At 46.3% G+C, this 20,028-nt stretch overlaps 1 protein-coding gene across 1 annotated transcript in view; it reads right to left on the bottom strand.

Annotated features, from left to right (window-relative positions):
- Positions 1-2,723: 2,723 nt before the first annotated feature.
- LHCA5 (photosystem I light harvesting complex protein 5) overlaps positions 2,724-20,028 on the bottom strand; it is an 87,447-nt gene continuing 70,142 nt past the window's right edge. The window contains exons 3-6 of the mRNA XM_086485449.1: positions 3,711-3,823; positions 3,522-3,626; positions 3,198-3,286; positions 2,724-3,093 (exon numbers count right to left, since the gene is read on the bottom strand). Coding sequence (XP_086341575.1) covers positions 2,954-3,093; positions 3,198-3,286; positions 3,522-3,626; positions 3,711-3,823 — 447 coding nt within the window. The 3' untranslated portion in view covers positions 2,724-2,953. The remainder of the gene's footprint in view (positions 3,094-3,197; positions 3,287-3,521; positions 3,627-3,710; positions 3,824-20,028) is intronic.

Genomic DNA, 20,028 nt, shown 5'->3' with positions numbered 1-20,028 from the left:
CAGTTGGTTCAAGCATGATCGTATGCTACACAATGACCATAGACCACACCCTCATCAGTTTGATGTTCATCACACTTGCAATATGTACACCATATTTCTTCCTATGGTGGAAGTGATCGTATCCTTGTAATTGATGTGTATGCTTTGTTCAATTTTTTTCCTTAGTTTTAATAATCACCTTCATTACTCATTGCTATTAGATTCTAAAGATTCAAAACTAGTTGTTCCTTGATGTTGCTTATTCTTCTCCAACTTTTAGGCTTTGGCTACTAGATCATGCAATCATCTGATTGGGTTTGTGATTTTTGGCTCCTCCAGTTTTCAAATTATTGGATCTGTTTAAAGACTAGGCTCTATGATTCTTGACTACGGCTAGAAGTCCGTAATATAAATGCATTGATATAAGCTTCAAGCTTAGAAGCTGGTTACTAGGTAATGGTGTAAGTATCATTTCTTGGTTCTATCTTTTCTTGTTTGTGGAAAATATTCCACGTAATTAGTTGTTCTTGTTCCTTGTAATGCAACATACTGATCAAGAGCTTGCACATGCACATCCAGATCTACTCTTCTTCTCCTTTTAAGATGGCAAACAAAACTTTAGGTCTACCTCAAACCTTCCTTTGTGAGAACTCTTTGTAATGGATCATTCAACAAGATGTGCGTACTCACCTAAATGTTCGGGATACTTCTCAAAGTCAATGATAGCAACATGATGTTTTGTAATTAACCTTGTGAATACGTCTCTTACACAATCCAAATTAGCCTCCCTGTGTTTTTCCCAAACTTTTCTTAATGCCTCCTTGCTTCCAAGACCAATGGCTTATCAAACTTAGACAAATATGCCATGTCATTTAACTAACTTTCTACCTGCTTATCATTGACAACCATAGTCCCATTTGTTGAAGATAGAATAAGGGTACATGGTACTCTACCGTTGCTCTCCTTACTGATGGTCATCAATATCATGGGCCCTTTCATCCAACTAGGTAGACGGCCTTTGGAATTCATATTAATTGGCTTTCAATGATGCTAAAGTTCTAGATTTAGTTGGCAGTTCATTTTACTTCATTGATTTTTTAGCGAACATCACTTCAATTTGTCCATCCAAAAGGAAATATTGTACAAAGAGTAAGCTATGGAATGACTTCTTTCAAGGCAAACACTACAAGAAAGGTAGAGAGGGAAGAGAAACATTGTACTGATCATCTCTTACATTTGTAGCAAACACTTTTGGCTTTGCAACGTCATTGGGTTTGTAATTGTTTGCACCATTGGACAAAGTCATTCTAATGGCTTTCAATAAAATTAAATTCAATAGGAATACAGAGAGCAAGAAACAATATAACAAGAAAAGAAACTTTAAGGAGAAGAAATAACAATGAAAGGTGAAGAAATGAAGCATGCACATCCCACAACCTCTATAAATAGTACATATAAAGTCTTTTGACTTTCCAACACCTCAAGGCTTTCATCTCCTACATCATCACCCTTCACTTCTACATTTTAGATGAATTAAAATGTTTTTATTTTTTCAAAATGGTGCAAAGGATAGCCAAAGCCTACAACAAGGATTGCTCAAAGAATAATTGAAGTTGTATGGCTTGCAACTCAAGAATGCCAGACCACATGCCCCAACCATGGATTTTGAGACATGTTTCAATGCCATTTTGTCAATCGAGGCATGGAAAGTACAGATACTTCAACTGTTTAAGTACCAATAAGCTTTATAATTTGCATGGGGATGCATTCGCTTGGTGAATTTGATTTCCAACACTCAAGTATGGTAGATTGGTTATCTCACTTCCCTCTTTAAGTGGCAGGCCTTGCACTCAAGATTCCCTAGATACATTGTTTGAGACCTCTTGGTATTTTGGTGCTACAACGCTAAAACTTCTCTACTTCAAACAATGAGCAAGAGAGAATCAGTTAAGCAATTTAGGCACGGGGAAGGAGGATCAATGTGGTAGAGAAGCAAGACAAGAACCATTAATCCACCATGGCTGAGATAGAACTGCACTCAGTGAGCGTTGGTAAGCAGCCATACCTAGGGTTCCTTTGACAGATACCATAAAATGACATGAGAAAATCAGGTAACTTTTCAAAATGAAATCATCGGAGACATATGGCAAGCTTCCTCATGTTCTCTAAGATTAATAACACAATCAAAATAAGCATACGGTCCCATTTGGACTTAATTATACTCTCCCTCTTTGAAGAGCTGTATCCAATTAGCATTCATTCTTACCTCATGGCGAGATTGTTTTGCATTCCAAAAAAGGTGGCAATGCTCGATCAAACCACATGTAAACGGTATCCTTTTCTAGTTGGCCTCCACTCTCTAGGCTTGATCAAACAGCAACGAAGCGGCCACACATGGAGGCATGACACCAATCACAGGTGATCAGATCATAATCATTGCTATTCTGAATGAAACCAAGCACATCGCTATCTTGTGTCATTCATTGGATACAGCAGTTCAATATTCCCATCCACTCCTAACAATGAGTTGGGAGATGATGAAACCCTTTTCATAAACCTCACACTTTGACCCTCAATACCTGCTAATCAGGAGGTGACCAGGCATCCACCATGACATTTTGACGCTCCACATTTCATGGCTAATGCTGCTGGAGGACACACTAGAATTTAACAACCAATGCATGTTTTCCTCATCGCTATGCTAGAATCTAGTCACAAAGACATTCTGCCAGAAGATGAGCACATTCCATGAAACATATAGTCCTGGTGTCATTGCTCTTCTTGCTGATAGATCAGGACTCGCCTAAACTGCAACCTAGAATACTCACGATATTTCTCAAACAAGCCTGCAGCATTTGCAGAAATTCATGCCATTATATGACACCACCGCACATATGCTGACACAAAACAGAAAGAATTGCTAACAAATACAAGGATTGATACAAGGAATTACAGGCATTGAGCAAAGAATGGTTCAATGGTGGTTAGTTAGGGTCTGTATTATTGTCTGATGCCAGGGATCGGAGAGATGTGTTAAGAGGTTCTCAGTTGGTCCAACTTTGGTAACGGATGCCTGGACAAAAAATCCAACCATGGCCACCATGGCAAGTCTCCCTGCACAAACAATCTCAAAGATCAGAAAAATCTTTAAGCTCACTCCTGTGCCAAAAGCTAGAGTTGAACTTGCTGTAAGTGCCTGAAGAACAAGTAGGGCCCACCATTCTTTATCTCTTTCTCTTTCATTATGCTGAGTTCTGCCCTGTCAACAGCCAAGCCTGAAGGGTTGAAAAACGGTCCTCCAGGGTATCTGAGAAATTACGTAAACAAAACTTCAAGAGCTTGGTGAGCCAATGCATGAAAACACCCAGTGACTACCAAGAAATACAACCCTGCACCAAAGTAGTGCTATCAAAGTCCTTAAAAATGTTCTTGCAGCTGCCTAATTTCAGCAACTCTTGCACCAATTGTAGAAATCAGACCAACCCGATCTGAACAGAATCCTTTAACAGCCCAAAACAGAAAATGTGCATGCATGCACATACCCAGGATCAAGACCTCGAAGTGCTGGCTCCAGGCCCAGGAATGAGTCTTCTTTCCCTTGAGAATGAGGGGCAACAATATCCATGTATCTCTTTGTCTCTGCAAATCTGTTGATAAGAAAAGTCAAAGCTGGACATGTGGACAGGAAAGCCATCAGACCAACCGGCACATCTTCCACTTAATTGGCATACCCCATCAAGATGAGTTGAACAAAAAACAGTGTTCTTGTATCCGCGAAGTCAAACTGAGTGGCTCCAGCTTCATACCACACTGGAAGATCTTTAAGACCAAACATCCGTAACACCTGTTAAATGTAAAATGTGAAATTTTTATCAGCAGATTAATAACCTCCCTTCTTCTAGTGGAGCACAAGACTATTCCACCTGTGCTAGCATTATGTGCACAAAAAAATTGTATTGGCTATTGATTTGACCTTGTGGCATCTCACACATACACCAAGATATACATGTCATGCACTTGGCACGCTTGTTCAATTTTCAAGAAATCCCCATACTACTCACTACCCATTGAGAATCCTCAAGCATGTGTTTTACCTAAAGGAGGTATCCCCATGTCCTCATATAGGACCCCAAGACTGCCCGATCCCACATCCAGCCCCTACGACATGCAAAAACAGGGGGAAAATAACAGTAAGACGGACAAGAGCCTCTAGGGCTCAGTAGGGTGCATACGAAGGAAGGGGGGAAAAATACCCAGGCACAGCCACAATGTAGTCCTCACTCCCTATCAATTGTCTCTGGGGGATATTGAGACCACATGGAAGAATCCAGAGAGATGTCAAACTCTTAACACGTAATCCCCATAAAACTAGCCCTAAATGTGCTTTTTATTGGTTCAAGAAGCTTTGTTAATACATAAACGCCAATTTGTCAGAGGATTTAAGCCATTCACCTGGCATTCACATGAAAGGCCAACCACTCCAAGAACGACCATCAATTAGAGCGCCCCAATTTCAGCCTATATCTCTCTCATTCCTATCATAGTTTTGAGCATAGTTACAAGGAATGGCCATTTTCAGGTCTCCATTCCCCGTTCCCATTCCAACTTCCAATTCCCTGTTTCGGACATGAGTATTCATAACATGGAATGGCATTTCATGCCCATTGCCCTTCCCCATTCCGCGTTCCAATCTTCCATTTTGGGAAACTACGGTTTTAGTGAAGTAATCATCCCCTACCTCCTTTCTACCTCCTCTATATGTAAGTACTCACCAATTGATGTGGTGCAACCGATGATGTAGCCACCTTGTTGACATGACCAATCTTTCCCATGAGTGCTAGCTTTTTTTCACACATGGATACTTCCAACAGTCCGCCATGTGTTAGCTTTTTTTGGCCGCACATGCTTCTAACAGATTACTATCGTTGTAATTCCAATTTCTTTTAGAGAGTTTCATTTACAATTTAGCAATTGGTGTGCAACCACCATATTTGCATCAGCTCCAAACCAAGGCTAGAAAGGAAGTGCTTTTGTACATCGCGCTTTGAGCTTGTGAGCATGGGATGACTGTCTTGCCAATAATGAGAGATCGGTTGTCCAACCCTTGAAGTTCCTTATATTAACAGGCATCAACACAAGGTACGTTTGCTATCTGAGCCACAAACTCATTTACGTTCTTTCACCTAAATATGACTGGTGGATATCTTCAATAAATTACAAAGCTTTTGGATAGCTTTTAGTTGGGTCCACTTCATCATTCTTAATGAGCTATGTCTAGAGCCATCATTTTTCGATAGTCGTGGCAAGTTGCCCTTGTACGCACCCGTTGCACATTTGACACACAATAAAGTTCTTACAGAATTAGCACACCACCAATGAGAGCTTATTCAAACAATTAAGTTGTTCCTTGCGAAAGAGCTTTTAAGGTGAAACAAAGAGAAGTTTCACCAAAGTAGTAAAGAAGACAGTGGGAGACGATTACGCGCTTGCTGCCTCAGCCCGCGCCGCCCCAGCTTCGCACTCCTAATTCTTCCGCCTCGCTACCCCCACCCCCTCCCCCGGGTCTTGCTCAGCTGAAGTCGTCAACATTTTCGGTGTGCTCGTCCAGTCAAGGGCCACATCTCGTCATCGGCATTTCGCCCTTCTCCACGGCAGCAAACACAAATGGAGGCTCATGCTCCGCCCCAGAGGGACTCCTCAGAAGCCCCCTCGCCTGACTCTGCAGAGCCCACCATCCGACTTGCTCTTTCACCCGACAGAGCAAGCGAGCCTCACAGGCGACCTCCGTCATTTGCAAGATACTCGGCACCGGACCTAGCAGAGGAGAGCTAAGAGACCTTCTCCAGGCCCGCCTTCTTGCAGAGGTGGGCAAGATCTTGGACGTCCAGTTCCTCGGACGAGGCTAGTATCAGATCGAGTTTGAGACCTCCAAGATGGCGTCCAAGGTCATCGCCATGAGCCCTTTGACCATCCTAGCAGTTCGAGCCCACTTTCGACAGTGAAGACATCGTTTTGACCCTGCTTCAGATGTTTTGGTAGAGGCAGACCTTCCCATCTCCGTTTGCTTTCCTGGTTTGCGGAGGGAGTACCTACCACTTTTGTCCAGGATAGGCTCAGCGATTGGGACTGTCCTAGAGACACCTCGCATGGCAGCCTCAGTAGCTGCCAAGGCGGCTGGCATTCCCTTAGTTCGTGCTCTGGTTAGGGGCACCCACACTCTCCCGAAGGTCATCCTTCTTCCTTGGGTGAGTGGGGCCTGGTTTAGACAGAGCGTGGAGTATTCGGGCCTCCCGAATCAGTGCTTCATTTGTCGTCAGAAGGGCCATCTTGCGAAGGCCTGTCCACGGAGGAGGCCCCGACCTACACCTCAGGCCCAGCCCCAACCTTCAAGGGCTGGCCAGCAGCAGCAGGTAGAGACACACAACACACAGGCAGAGCCACCCTCCGAGCCTGGGGCTCCAGCGGAGGAGGGTTGGCAGCAGGTTCGTGGTCGACGACGGCAGGGGCCACAGCGACAGCCTGGCAGTCAGAGTGGTCCTCAGGCGCCTGCCCACCAGCAGTCAATTCCCATAGGGAACCGATTCGGTCCTCTTCAGCAGGACGAGGTCCCTGCCCTAGCCTCCGCCTCAGCTTCACCCTCGACAGCCCCCCCCCCCCCCCCCCCCCCCCCCCCCCCCGAGTTTCCCTCCTCCTCTTCAGCCTCCCCCCTGCCTCCTGCTCCCACCGCCTCTCCTCCTCGCCGATCCCCCTCCCCCTCTGCTCCCTCACCCCCCCCCCCCCCCCCCCCCCCCTCTCCCGCTCCAGTCCCACAGTCGACCCAAGGGGCAGGGCCATCCTTGGCTACTAGGAGATCTCTTAGCAGCGCCTTTACCACGAGTCGCTTAGCGAGGGAGGGTAAGCCTTTCTTGCGAACCCCTCTTCAAGTACAGACGTCTCCCTTTGTAGCAGTCCCTTGTGGTCTGACGAGCTTCGACATTAGGCACCGATAGGACTTCTTTGCCTACAACTTTATGCGCTTTCTCGGCGACTCCTCACCAAACCTTGAGGCAGCTTGCTTCAGGGTTCATGTTTTGTTTCTTGCAACTAGTGGGATAGAGGCCTTGGACTCGGCGGTTGGCTTCTCACTTCCCTTTGCGACAGGGACCAGACTGAGTGGACTCTCGACTTAGTTTTGGAGTGGCTTCAGACACAGGCCCTAAAGTTCTCTCATCACATGGGAGACCTAGGAGTTACAAACATGGGAGCACTCTAGCTTCGTGAGGCCCCCAGACAGTCTGGCCTTCTCTCGCTCGGACCGCAAAGTGGGAGGAGTGAATCTATCACGGATAGATCGCTTCTACACTAGTGACCATTTATGTGACTTGGGTGGGACAGTTGGCATTCTGGCAGGGACTTCCTTCTCGGACCATGCACCAGTGATCCTCACAGTGGCAGATAGGCAGAGGAGGGAGAGCACGATGCTTCGCATCCCTGAGAGGGTATTGCTGGACTGTGCACTCAGAGAGAGAGTGGAGGCTCTTTGGACAGAGAGCTTGGGCATGTAGGATTCTCCTGCTGACAGAGTGGCCTCAGGACTAGCTCAGCTTAGTCGTTTTTTTCTCCAGAAGTCTTTGGCTTGCCTGGCTGCAGCGAGAGGAGGAGCAGCGTCTCAGACGGGGCGTTGCTTCCTTGCAGAGGATGCAGGAGCAACATCCAAACAGTCCTTGGTTGGAGGAGCAGTTATAGCAGGCTCGCCAGGAGCTTGTTAGCACAGAGGAGCGGCGCCATGAGTTTGCTTTCCATTGACAGGCATCTCAGTGGACGCAGGTGGGTGACAGAGTGACTGGTGCTTTCTTCAAGGCAGTGGGACCTCGGCATACGTATACCAAGGTCAGTCAGTTGAGGAGGCCCGATGAGTCAGTTGCTTCTGAGCCAGAGGACATGCATGCAGTTGCTACTCACTTTTACCGTGAGTTACTGTCTGTAGAGCCTCAGTCAGAGCGTCAAGATGCATGCAGGGAGCAGGTGTGGGCACAGATGCCTTGCCTTGTGATTGAGGAGATGCGTCAAAGGCTTGAGCTGCCACTTCAGCTTGAGGAGTTGCACACGGCTCTTAGTGCACTCCCCCGTGGTAGCTGTCAAGGTGAGGATGGCTGGACTCCCAGTTTTTTTTTGGAGTACTGGGACTTGCTTGGCCCAGATCTCTGTAGTGCTTTCCAATACATCTTGCACACAGGAGAGATGCCTGACAGCATGAGTGAGAGTCTGATCTACCTCATTCCCAAGGAGGATGGCTCCTTGGATGAGATTCGACAGTGGCGCCCCATCACCATCCTCAACTCAGCCTACAAGATTCTTGCCAAGGCTCTGAGTTTGAGGATCCAGCCACTTCTAGAGAGCCTTATACATGGGACTCAGACAGGTTTTGTCAAGGAGCGCAGTATCCTTGACACACCTTTGCTTTTTGGGAGGCTTCTGCCCTAGAGCGGCTCCTGAGTCAGGATCTGGTGATTCTTCTCCTTGATTATGAGAAGGCCTGTGAGCGACAGAGTTGACTGGGACTTTCTAGAGGGCACTCTACGCAAGATAGGATTCTTAGATGCTTGGATCAGAGGGGTGTCAGCTTTGTACAGACGGGCGCACAGTCAGGTACTTTTGTCAGGAGGTAGAGGTGATCGTTTCATGCTCACACGTTCGGTCAGACAGAGCTGCCCTCTTGCCCCCTTCCTCTTTCTGTTCTATGCTGAGGCGATGAGCAGGTTTTTGGTGTCACAGCAGGTTGGTTTACGGGGATTAGCACTCCCTATTTGGGGAGATGAGCTACTGGACGCTGAGTTTGTTGACGACTCAGCCTTGTACTTGGATGGCCAGGAGGCCAACCTGCACAGGTGTGAGCAGGCTCTAGAGACCTTCTGTTGTGCATCTGGCACACTGATCAACTGGAGAAAGACAGTGGCTTTCTCGGTTGGTAGTGCTCCTGTGCCGGACTGAATGCCAGGTGAGGGTTTCATGTGGATTCCCCCAGGGACTGCAGTTCGGTACTTGGGCTGTCAGGTTGGTCTGGACTTGTCTCCCGAGCAGCAGATTGCTCCCCTCCTCCTGTCTCTCAGGAGGAAGTTGTTACATTGGAGCTCCGCACGACTTTCTTTGGTTGGCAGAGTTGTAGTGACCAACCAGGTGTTGTTGGCGACTATGTGCTACGTCACTTCTTGCTGGATCTTCTCGAGTTCTTGTATCAGCCAGGTAGAGAGGCTGATCAGGAACTTCCTTTGGTCAGGGCGTGACACTCAATAGCCCGGGTCAAAGTGGCTTGGCAGGTCATCATTCTTCCTTGTTCACAGGGAGGGCTTGGGATCATAGACCCAGCATAGCAGAGCAGAGCCCTTCTTGGGAAGTTCATCGTCAAAGGACTTCTTCCACGTGAGGAGCCGTGGAAGGAGTTCTTACTACAACGGCTTTGTGCTAGGGTGCCTCAGGCAGGAGGCCCCTGGCGACCTTCGACCAAATGGATCTTCACAGAGATGCGCAGAGTTGGTTTGAGCAGGAGACTGGAGGACCGCTTCGCTGTGAGTTTGCTTCAATCTTGAGAGACGAGGCCTGGAGCAGCCGCAGCCTACTTGCACGGAGGAGCACCTACGACAGCCCCTTGTTTGGAACCCCATGGTTAGCACTCAGAGAAGCCACTTGGTGTGTAGTCGGCCTCATGTTTCCTGGGGTCCCATGGCAGCAGGTCCAGCACGCTCTTTAGGTGATTGGTTACAGTTTTCAGGCTTGTCAGAGGAGCATGTGCCGGGACATCTCAGAGGCAATACTAGCTTAGTGGCTCACACCTCTCGAGCCAGCAGCACCGAGATGGATGGGAGCCTTCACGCGACTGAAGGTTCTCATCTCAGTTCGGGCTTGCTCAGAGACTGTTCTCTCCCTGTTTTTCGAGTTACAAGGTGGGGGACGCTTACAGCGAGTTGCAGTAGAGGCCCCGCAAGTAGCAGAGTGCTGTTTTCAGAGGATCTGAGTGGCGGGCATCTGTGGGAGGACTTGTGTCATCGATCCTGACCCAGCAGCTCTTGAGACTGGACATTTGAGACTGTTGGCTTCGGAGCGCTGTCCACTGGCACGAGTACAGTGGGACCCTGGAGAGTGGTTTGGGAGGGACCCTTTCTCTTTTGCAGACCACCCATGTGTCCCTTTCTTTCAGTACACTGTCCAACTCGGACGTCACATACTGGCAGCACAGAGAGAGGCTCGCCCTGCTGCAACACCTCATTGGCAGGAGGAGGGTCTCACAACTGAGTTCTTGGCAGCTTTTTGGGAGAGGTTGTGGGACTCCAGACAGCCAAGGCCAGTCACTTTGTTTCAGTGGCTGGTCGCACACAGAGCTACAACAGTTGGGAGCTGGCTTGTGCGTAGTGGTCTCGACTCTCTCGGCCGCATGTGCAGCTTGTGACCACCTTGTGGAGAGTCAGTGTCATTGTCTTTGGGACTGTCCTTTGGCATAGCAGATGTGGCTTCGTGTTCTTCGACTGATGCCTGCTCTTTCCACGGCTCGACAATACACTTGGCGGGCAGTGGCTTGGTCCACTCTCACGGGCCCGACACTTCGATTTGAGCTATCTTCCACCGGCAGGATGATAGTGATGCAAGGGGGGCGACCTACGCTCCAACCTGCCACAGAGCTAACTCCACAGGAGTGGTGCAGTGAGAGAGAGAAGTGATGGGAGCTCATCAGTGGCCTAACACTCTAGTTCATCTGGCGGGCACGCTGCTTCCGCATCTTTGAGGCTCGCCTTGTACCACCCGCAGAGACTGTTCGCGATCTTTGGCTAGAGCTGATCCACACTCTCAGAAGACAGCTCGAGAGACTCCAGGGCAGCTCCAACCGCATGCGGGAGCGCAGAGAGGCTTTCCTACAACTCTGGCGTCCTGGGCCTTTTTTCACCATGGTCCAGGGTGTACTCAGATGGCACTACCGTCCACCTGTGTGGCTTTTCCCTCCTCCCATTTCTTGATTTAGCCTCATTGTACATATGGTGTTTTTTTATTGGGAGAGTCTCCCCATCATGGTTGTTGTAGCCCTCTTTCGAAGAGGTGGTTGTAGCACTATGGGCAGTTTCATTAACTAATAGAAGGATCTTTTCCTCGGAAAAAAAAGTTTCCACCAAAGTATCAATGTGTAGTGTGCATCTAATATACAATAAACACACTCTATGTTAACCTCTGGTGCGAACAAGATAGCTTGCAGCAAAAATGAGAGAGTAGAGGATCTAAAGATATTGATTATCAAGTACGATTTCCTCCACTCTCCCACATTTGCTGCTGTAAGCTAGCTTTGTTTGCACCAGAGGTTAATATAGAGTGTGTTTGTTGTATGTTGGATGCACACTGCACATTGATACTCTTGTAAAAACTTCTCTTTGTTTCACCTTAAAAGCTCCTTCACAAGGAACCAGTTAAAGTTAATTGTTTGAACCTAAAGACATTGCTTATCAAGTACGATGAAGTGGACCAAAACTCAAAGCTATCCAAAAGCTTTGTAATCTATTAAGGATGATCCACCAGTCATATTTGAGTGAAAAAACATAAATGATTTTGTGGTTCAAATAGCAAGTTACCTATTGTTGATTCTCAATGACCCTTCCCTTTACCGCTGACCCCGTAATAAACAAAACTTAAGCACCTCTTGTAGATTTTATCAAAGTCCAAACCATCTCTCCCTATTGACATCATGACATCAGAGACATTCCATGCTCATAAGCTCAAAGCGCAAGGTGTGTAGGTCACTGACACCAACACTCGTGAGGTGGAGAATAATGGGAACGACTATAGTTCAAGAAACTCCCTACAAAAGTAGGGGTGTGGAAATAGCAATGCAATGGCGGGTTGAGCTTACAGTGGGCAGAGCATGTTACGCAATGGTGGTGGGTATGGCTGTGGCTGAAGTAGCGAAACGAGTGGGGAGTGAGTTAGAGATTGCGGCTGCTGCTGCTACATAGCGAGCAAGGAATTCATAAGGTTTGATGCAGGATGAGGCGCTACAAGGAGCATCGAGGACATGCTGGGCTGGGCTAGGGTTGTGCAGGGTAATCAGCAGGGTCGCGTATACTCTCTTCTTTCTCGCAGCGTTCGTTATGCACAACCATCGCGCGCAAGAGAGCTTAACACCGTTTGCACAGTGGCACCTAGTTGCAACATATGTTGCCAATTTCATGAAGTATTTCAAGAAGGCAATATGTTGCCAACAAGTTGCAGTTCGTGAAGTATTTTCAAGGTAATATGTTGCCAACAAGTTGCAGCTTGGCTCTATGTCAATGAAGTGGAGCAGAATGGAAACCACACGTGAGGACAAGATTGAAAAAATGTGCCTCAATTTAATTTGGGAAAACCCAAACCTTTTTTGCACTCTCTCTCCTCTCTCACTTACTTTTTCCATTCACCTCTCTTAAAAAAGAATTCTCTCTTCTCTTCCTCACGTATTCACCTCACGTGTTGCTCTCTCTGTAACAAACTTGGACACCCCAAGCCAAGATTCTACCGCGACACAACAGAGATTCAATTAAAAACAATTCACAAAATTGACACGGCCCCGGCGTAGTTCCGTGCCATTGGCCCCAAAGACTGGCGCCCCTTTCGGTATTTCTTTTTGTATTAATCTGTGTTCAGAGTACAAGAGAGCGGGTAGGTGCTCATGTATATGATGTAACAAACTGCTGACATGTCAAAGCCCTAAAGAATGGAGTCAACTTGCACATGTCGGCCGAGGGGCCTAAACCCTAAGAAGAACAAGTAACAGAAGAAGAAGTCCTAGCAACTTATGGGGACCCCGTCCGATGGGGCCCCAAGTGACATAAAGGATTAAAATAAAGCAAGACCCGCACACACACGCAAACTGATGACGAGGCAGATTTCTCTTGCATGCTTCCTGGCGAAGGTGCAGAGTCTGGAGTACCGGCTTGTACTGTGTTGATGCAATATAAAGAAATACCGAAAGGGGCGCCAAGGTTTGGGGCCAATACTCTTTGGGGTGGAATTCTGCCACTCTGTGTCGCGTGTTGTCTCTCTCTCTCTCTCTCTCTCTCAGTTCAGTTGTTAATGAAGTGCTAAAAGTCTGTTCAATCTGTTCTTTTCTATTGGCACGTGGTGCCCGTCTTGTGATAGCTCACTCTCAAACTCTGCGTCCAGATGCTTTGAGAAGTGAGACCCTGCTCGCTTATTTATAAGTACAAGGGATTCCCAAAAGCAAAGCCCCAAAAAACTCTAAACTCAAAAGCAATTTGCCCAAAAGCTGCCATAAAAATCAGCTTGCGTAATTTTTGGAAATCCGTACGCTGCCACGTCAGCATGTCGCGCGTTTTGCGCCGCAATTTTCGGAATTCCGTACCGTTCGCCACGTCAGCCTGCCAGCGCATTATACGGGGCTTCGTACTGCTGCCATGTGGCATTTTTGCCACGACCACTGTGTGTGTGTGTGTGTCTAGAAGCCTGCCACGTCATCAATTTGTGACATATCCCCCTCTTGAAAGCATTGTAATCACCCTCGATTACGCCTACAAAATAGACAGAGGCCATAAACTGTCTTAGCAGACACTGATTGTTAGTACCGACACACTAGGGACAACACATCTAGCACATGTACCAATCGACAGTCACATCACAGGACATCACATGACAAATCACATTCAAACTCATTCCAAATCTCAGACCATGATTAATTGGCAACGTATTTAGTAATCGCATCTAGATTCAATCGGGACCTCACAAATGCCCGATCAACTAACCCATATTGCAATCGTGTCTATAGAGATTCATGAGACCGAAATGCTGCAATCAGTTCGTCTTTTAGTTCCTACACTCAAATAAGTAAAGTACAAATCAATCAACATCATTTTCATTTTCGGGAATTCTAGTTCATAAAGTCATACAGTAAAATACTGTCAGCCCAGTAGTATCCTTGAAACCCAAAGGGACATCAATCACTCTATATCAAAAATTCGGGTAATCTGTTGACAAAGGAGCGGAGCAACTCCCCTCTTGTGCAAACCCGCTGCACTAGATTCACCCATGCTGAAATCGGGGTTCTATCGGAGGAGACTATGCTAAACCGAATGCTTCAAGGTAAAGTTCCACAATCCTAGGAGTATCTGCTAGGTCCTCCTCCTCCATCCACTTTGCATCCAATGCAGGATAGTTCTTGAATTTAACCAAGAACTGCCTAATCACATTACCTTTAATCTTTCTTTCTTTATGTGCCAATATCTGTTCTGGAACGAGTATCTCCTCGCTTTCCTCCACTTCGGGTTGCTCATCTGGCTCCCCATCATCGAGCACATCGCCTTTAAAAGGCTTCAAGAGACTCACATGAAAAGCATTGTGAATTCTCCAAGTATCGGGCAACTTTAATCTAAAAGAGACATCATTTATCTTTTCTTTTATCTGGGAAGGTCCATAGTATCTCATGCTAAGCTTTGGAAAAAGTCGCTCCTTTTCCTTTTTCTTTCTCAAGCGTGCCTTCTCAAAACGTAAGAGCACCCAATTGTCTTCCTTTAATTTCAAATCGCGACGGTGTCGATCTGCTGCCTTCCTGTGTCTTTCCTGAGATTTCGCTAAAGTCTCCCAGATCTTGGCAAAAGCAGTGTCCAAGTCCCTCGTGTATTGGTCGGCTTCAAAAATCTTATCTTTTGTGCTTAGAAAGGGTGGAACCTTCGTAGCACCTTCAATAATCTCAAATGGCGCCTTCCCCGTCGAAGAGTGGATCGTGTTATTGTAGGCAAATTCCACCAAAGGCAAAAACTTTTCCCATTGAGTCTTCTGATCAGAAATGTAAGACTTCAATAGACTGAATTTGCAATCTCAGATTGCCCATCTGTCTGCGAGTGGAAAGATGACGAGAACTGCAAGCGTGTGCCAATGTTCTCCCAAATAGCCTTCCAAAACAAACTCGTGAATCGGGGATCTCTGTCAGAGACTATTGTCTCGGGCATGCCATGTAATCTAAATATCTGGGCAATGAACAGTGTCGCTAAATGATCCGGCTTGACTGTTTTCTTCACTGGAATGAAATGAGCTTGTTTGTTAAATCTATCAATAACAGTCCAGATACCATCGTGCCCACTCTGTGTCTTCGGGAGATAAAAAATGAAATCCATAGCAATACTTTCCCAGGGACGGGTGGGAATGAGTAAAGGCTGTAACAATCCATGTACCTTATGCGTGTCAAACTTGACCTTCTGGCATACCAAGCAACTACGTACAAAATCGTCCACGTCCTTCTTGAGTCTCGGCCAAAAGAAGTAACGCTCCACACCTTTCAAGGTGGTGTAAATGCCGCGGTGACCCATAAATAGTGGACAATGGCATTCAGCTAGAACCTTTTCCCTCAACGGTTGTGTAACACACAACATCGTTTTCTTCATCAAGTAGCCATCCCGTATGGAATATCCCGCTACTACCTCCCCATTCTGTATTCGTGTGAATACATTCGACCATATTCTCGAAGCTTCTACGATGAATCGCGGAAATAGCCAAGACTAATAGCTTCCGAGACAAAGCATCTACCACTAAGTTCTTATGTCCCTGTACATGGACAATCTGGAGTGAAACCGTGACAAGATGATAGCCCACCGCACCTGCTTTTCCGAAAGTTGCTTCTGTGAGAAGAAGTAGCGTAAACTCTGATGATCAGTGAAGACCGTAAAATTGGCTCCGAGTAGGTAATGTTGACACTGAGTAAGAGCATGGATAACCGCCAAAAGCTCTTTCTAATAAATCTGTGCTGTCAATTCCGACCTTGAAAACAATCTGCTCTCATAGGCAATGACATGGCCTTCTTGCATTAAGACCGCACCAAGACTACGACCACAAGCATCACAATATACTTTGAATGACTTTTGCAAGTCAGACAAAGTCAAAAATGGTCATGTAGTCAATTTCTCTTTCAAAGTTTGAAAGGCAGTCACCTTTGTGGGTCCCCACGAGAAAGGGACTCCTTTCTGTGTCAAAATATGCAAAGGGGAATCAACTTCTGCAAATTTTCTAATGAACAGCTGGTAGTAAGAACATAAGCCGAAAAAGCTTCTTACTTCATGAACATTCTTCAAATCGGGCCAATCACGTATAGTCTCAATCTTGGCCGGGTCCATTTGTACTCCTACTGCTGAGACGATGTGTCCCAAAAAGTGTATCTCCGGTAAGAAAAAGTCACTCTTCTTGGCATTGATTAATAAGTTGTGATCTCGCAATGCCTGAAAGACCTGTAGCAGATGTTGTCTATGTTTTGCCTCATCCTTGCAGAAGACTCTAATGTCATCAAAGAAAGTGCCAAGAAAGATCTGTACTCTCTGAAAATTCTATCCATCATTCGGTTAAAAGTCGTTGGAGCATTGGTAAGGCCAAAAGGCATCACCAAAAATTCATATAAACCGAAGCTCGTCTGAAAAGCTGTCATGTAGACATCTCCCGGTGTGATTCGGATCTGATGATATCCGCTTTTCAAATCAATCCTGCTAAAACAAGAGGATCCCTATAATCTGTCAAGAATATCATCGATCCTTGGAATCGGAAATCTGTTCTTGATGGCGATTTTATTGAGAGCTCTATAATCAATGCACATTCTCCAAGATTCGTCTTTCTTTAAAACCAACAACACTAGAGAGCAGTAGGGTGATGTACTTGGCTGGATAAGACCCTTTTCCAAGAGGTCTTTCACTTGTTTCAAAATCTCTTCATTCTGGACCCGGCTCACACGGTAAGGTGGCCAGTTCGGTGGTGTGCTTCTAGGTATCAGATCAAAAGTATGATCCTCAAGACGAGATGGTGGCAACTCGCCTGGCAGGCCCTCAGAAAAGCAATCGGCATGAGTGTGGAGAAAATCTTGGCGTTCTTTATCAAGTTCAAACATATTCGTCCCGTGTTCATCATTTAACTCTTTCAAATAGATAGAGTAAACAAACAGACTGGATTTCATTAATTTCGAAACGGCCGAAGCCAATTTCAATAGGGACAGACAATTTTTCGGCCCTTTTCATTTGTCAATGTCGCTTTCTTCGCCCGATAATCGACCACGGCGTTGTTCTTATGGTACCAAGGGACTCCAAGGAGGACATCACAACCTTCCAAGGGCATTATGTAAAAGTCCTCGTGCCCCAAATACCCCTGACAATGCAACCGAAGTTTGCCAATGACAGGTGTAATGGCTATGTCCCGTCCGGGTGCCGGTAGAACTGCCTCTACTTGTGGTCCCATACGATCATGTGTAATCTCAAGCCGTGCTACCAATTCAGGTGAAATGAAGTTGGCCTTGGCTTCTCCATCAAAGAAAATCAGGGCTTCTTGATCTTTCACTTTGCCCCAAGCTCGGCAAAGTTCTGTACTTTCATCAATCGTGCTTGGGTCAGTACCCATGTAATCTGGAACTTGTCCTGCTTTCATCTTGCCTTTCTGCCACGTTCTTCAATTGCTCTTGAACTCTTTGGCCTGTCTTCATTCTGTTCTTGTTGTGCCTTTTTAGGGCACTTCGCGGAGACGTGCCCACGTTTCCCGCATCCAAAACACTTCCCCTTTGATGTAGTTGGCCCTCTCTCAAAGAGTGACCCGAGGTTGTGAATCCTTGTCTTTCTTTTCTTGGGAACTCTTTCTCTTTCTACTTTCATTAGAAGTTTGTTGGGTTCTCTAAGTCAAGATCTCATCAGTGGGGTAAGTCAAATTTCCCGAATGTATCGCAAAACCCCGTTTCGCATGACTTATCAATTCTTGAATAGAATTTGACTTTTGTTCCAAGCAATAGTCTCCGATCTCTGTAGGAAGTTCGCAACAAAACCGCTCGATCTGTTCTTTAAATGAGACCACCTTAAATGAAGAGACTGGTAGAAAAAAGCTCCAAAACCTCTCGCAATAAGCGTCCAGAGAATCTCCCTTGGTCATCCGAAGATGATTCCAAGCATATCTCGTTCGTACTCTCGAGTCAACCAAGAAGAAATAAAAAGCCTTTTGAATTTCAACCATTTAACTGGAGCTTCCTTTCTTAGTAGAAGGGTGGACCACGATGTTCGAGCATTTCCCTTGAAGAAAGATGTAGCCCTCCTAATCTTGGAGTGTCTAAATAATGCCCTCGAGAGAAAGCTATGTCAAATTGCTGTATGAAGGCCAAAGCCCTCGGAGCATCTCGAAATCCAGAGAAAGAGTCAAACTTAATTGACTATCCACCTTCTTTTAATTCTCTTGCTTTTTTGCTTTTATCATCGAGGAAGTCATATTGGTTGGCTTTATAGAAATGCTTCTTTGCATAAAACATGTGATCGTCGAAGTCCGAGTTGTCTGAGGATGAGTCCTCTGTAGAACTGTCAGAAACTAGGCGAAATTTAGGCTTCTTTGCCTTTTTTGTCTTCTTCGCTCGAGTCAAAAGAGCTAGAAGAATTGTCAGAAGAAGAAGAAGAAGAACTCGCAAGAAAACAAAAGAAGCGTGTACGATTTGAAGGACTACCCGATGCAGAAGAAGATTGACGACCCAAATAACCCGGGAAGTTAGTCCCTTTCTTGTGCTTTTTCTCATGCTTTTTGGATTTATTGTTCGTGTCCAAAAGCCGGCTAATCTGTGTCTGAACCACCTCTTGTAATTCTTGCTCCGTAAACATCCTCAGAGAAGGAGGTTTCTTGAGTGCCGGTTTAATGGGTGGCTTTGTAGCCTTCTACCACTGGGTGTGGAGATCCTTTACAATTTTAATCGTCTGCTTTGTTGCCTCGTCAACCAATTGTCGACGTTCCATCTCTTCAATTTCGAACTGAGTAGGAGGTACTCTTCCTCTGATTGCTCATGAGAATCTTCTTCGTGATCTTCTCCCGCATTTGCAGATGCAGAAGAAGTCGACTGTTTCTTGTTGGAATCCATTAGTGCTGCGAGAAAAGGATCGGTTTCCCGATAGAAGAGAAATCTGCCATGCTCTGATACCACTATAACAAACTTGGACACCCCAAGCCAAGATTCTACCGCGACACAACACAGATTCACTTCAAAACAGTTCACAAAATTGACACGGCCCGGCGTACTTCCGTGCCTAGAGGTATTGGCCCCAAAGGCTGGCGCCCCTTTTGGTATTTCTTTTTGTATTAATCTGTGTTCAAAGTACAAGAGAGTGGGTAGGTGCTCACTCTCAAACTCTACGTCCAGATGCTATGAGAAGTGAGGCCCTGCCCGCTTATTCATAAGTACAAGGGATACCCAAAAGCAGAGCCCCAAAAACCTCTAAACTAAAAAGCTTTAATCTCAAAAGCAATTTGCCCAAAAGCTGCCATAAAAAATCAGCTTGCGTAATTTCTAGAAATCCGTACACAGCCACGTCAGCATGTCAGCGCGTTTTGCGCGCAATTTTCGGAATTCCGTACAGTTGGCCACGTCAGCCTGCCAGCGCATTATGCGGGGGTCCGTACAACTGCCATGTGGCATTTTTGCCACAGCCACTGTGTGTGTGTCTAGAAGCCTGCCACGTCACCAGTTTGTGACACCCTCCACATGTGTTGCACCGTCCACACTATACTTCCATGGTAACTTGACTTGGTTATTAGTTAGTAACACATTTTGGGAGTTTTTAAATAAGCTGCTTTCACTAAACAAGGCCCAGTTTACTGTTCAATAAGCAGAGCCTTGCTTGAGCAAGACCCTTGCTTGCAAGAACCGCGAGCCCCACTCAGCCATACAAACATACACGCACACATTTCCAGCCCACCTCCACAACCCGCCAAAAAAAAACACACACAAATATACATAGATCCTCACATATACACACATGCCTCACCTCTCCGTTCACCTGTGAAGGAATGGAGCACTCGCAACCCTCTTCACACTCGGATTTCCACATGTCGTGCAATGGCACCTAAAACTTCAAAGCAGAAATACTGCCCCCCCCCCCCCCCCTCAAATTGGGCTTTCCCTCAAGACAAAGCTTACCAGCACCATCCAAGCCAACAAGAAGACGATTGATGGGCTCATCATGGCCAACCCATAGCTACAAGGTTTTCCAAGATGGAGAGGGAACTGGAAGAGTCGAAAAGAGAGGAGTGGAAACATGTCAAGAAGAGTGGGAG

Source organism: Adiantum capillus-veneris, chromosome 16 (assembly GCF_014529385.1).
Source record: "Adiantum capillus-veneris isolate H3 chromosome 16, ASM1452938v2, whole genome shotgun sequence".
In the NCBI taxonomy this organism is placed as follows: domain Eukaryota; kingdom Viridiplantae; phylum Streptophyta; class Polypodiopsida; order Polypodiales; family Pteridaceae; genus Adiantum; species Adiantum capillus-veneris.
This window is presented reverse-complemented; position numbering and strand designations above follow the sequence as displayed.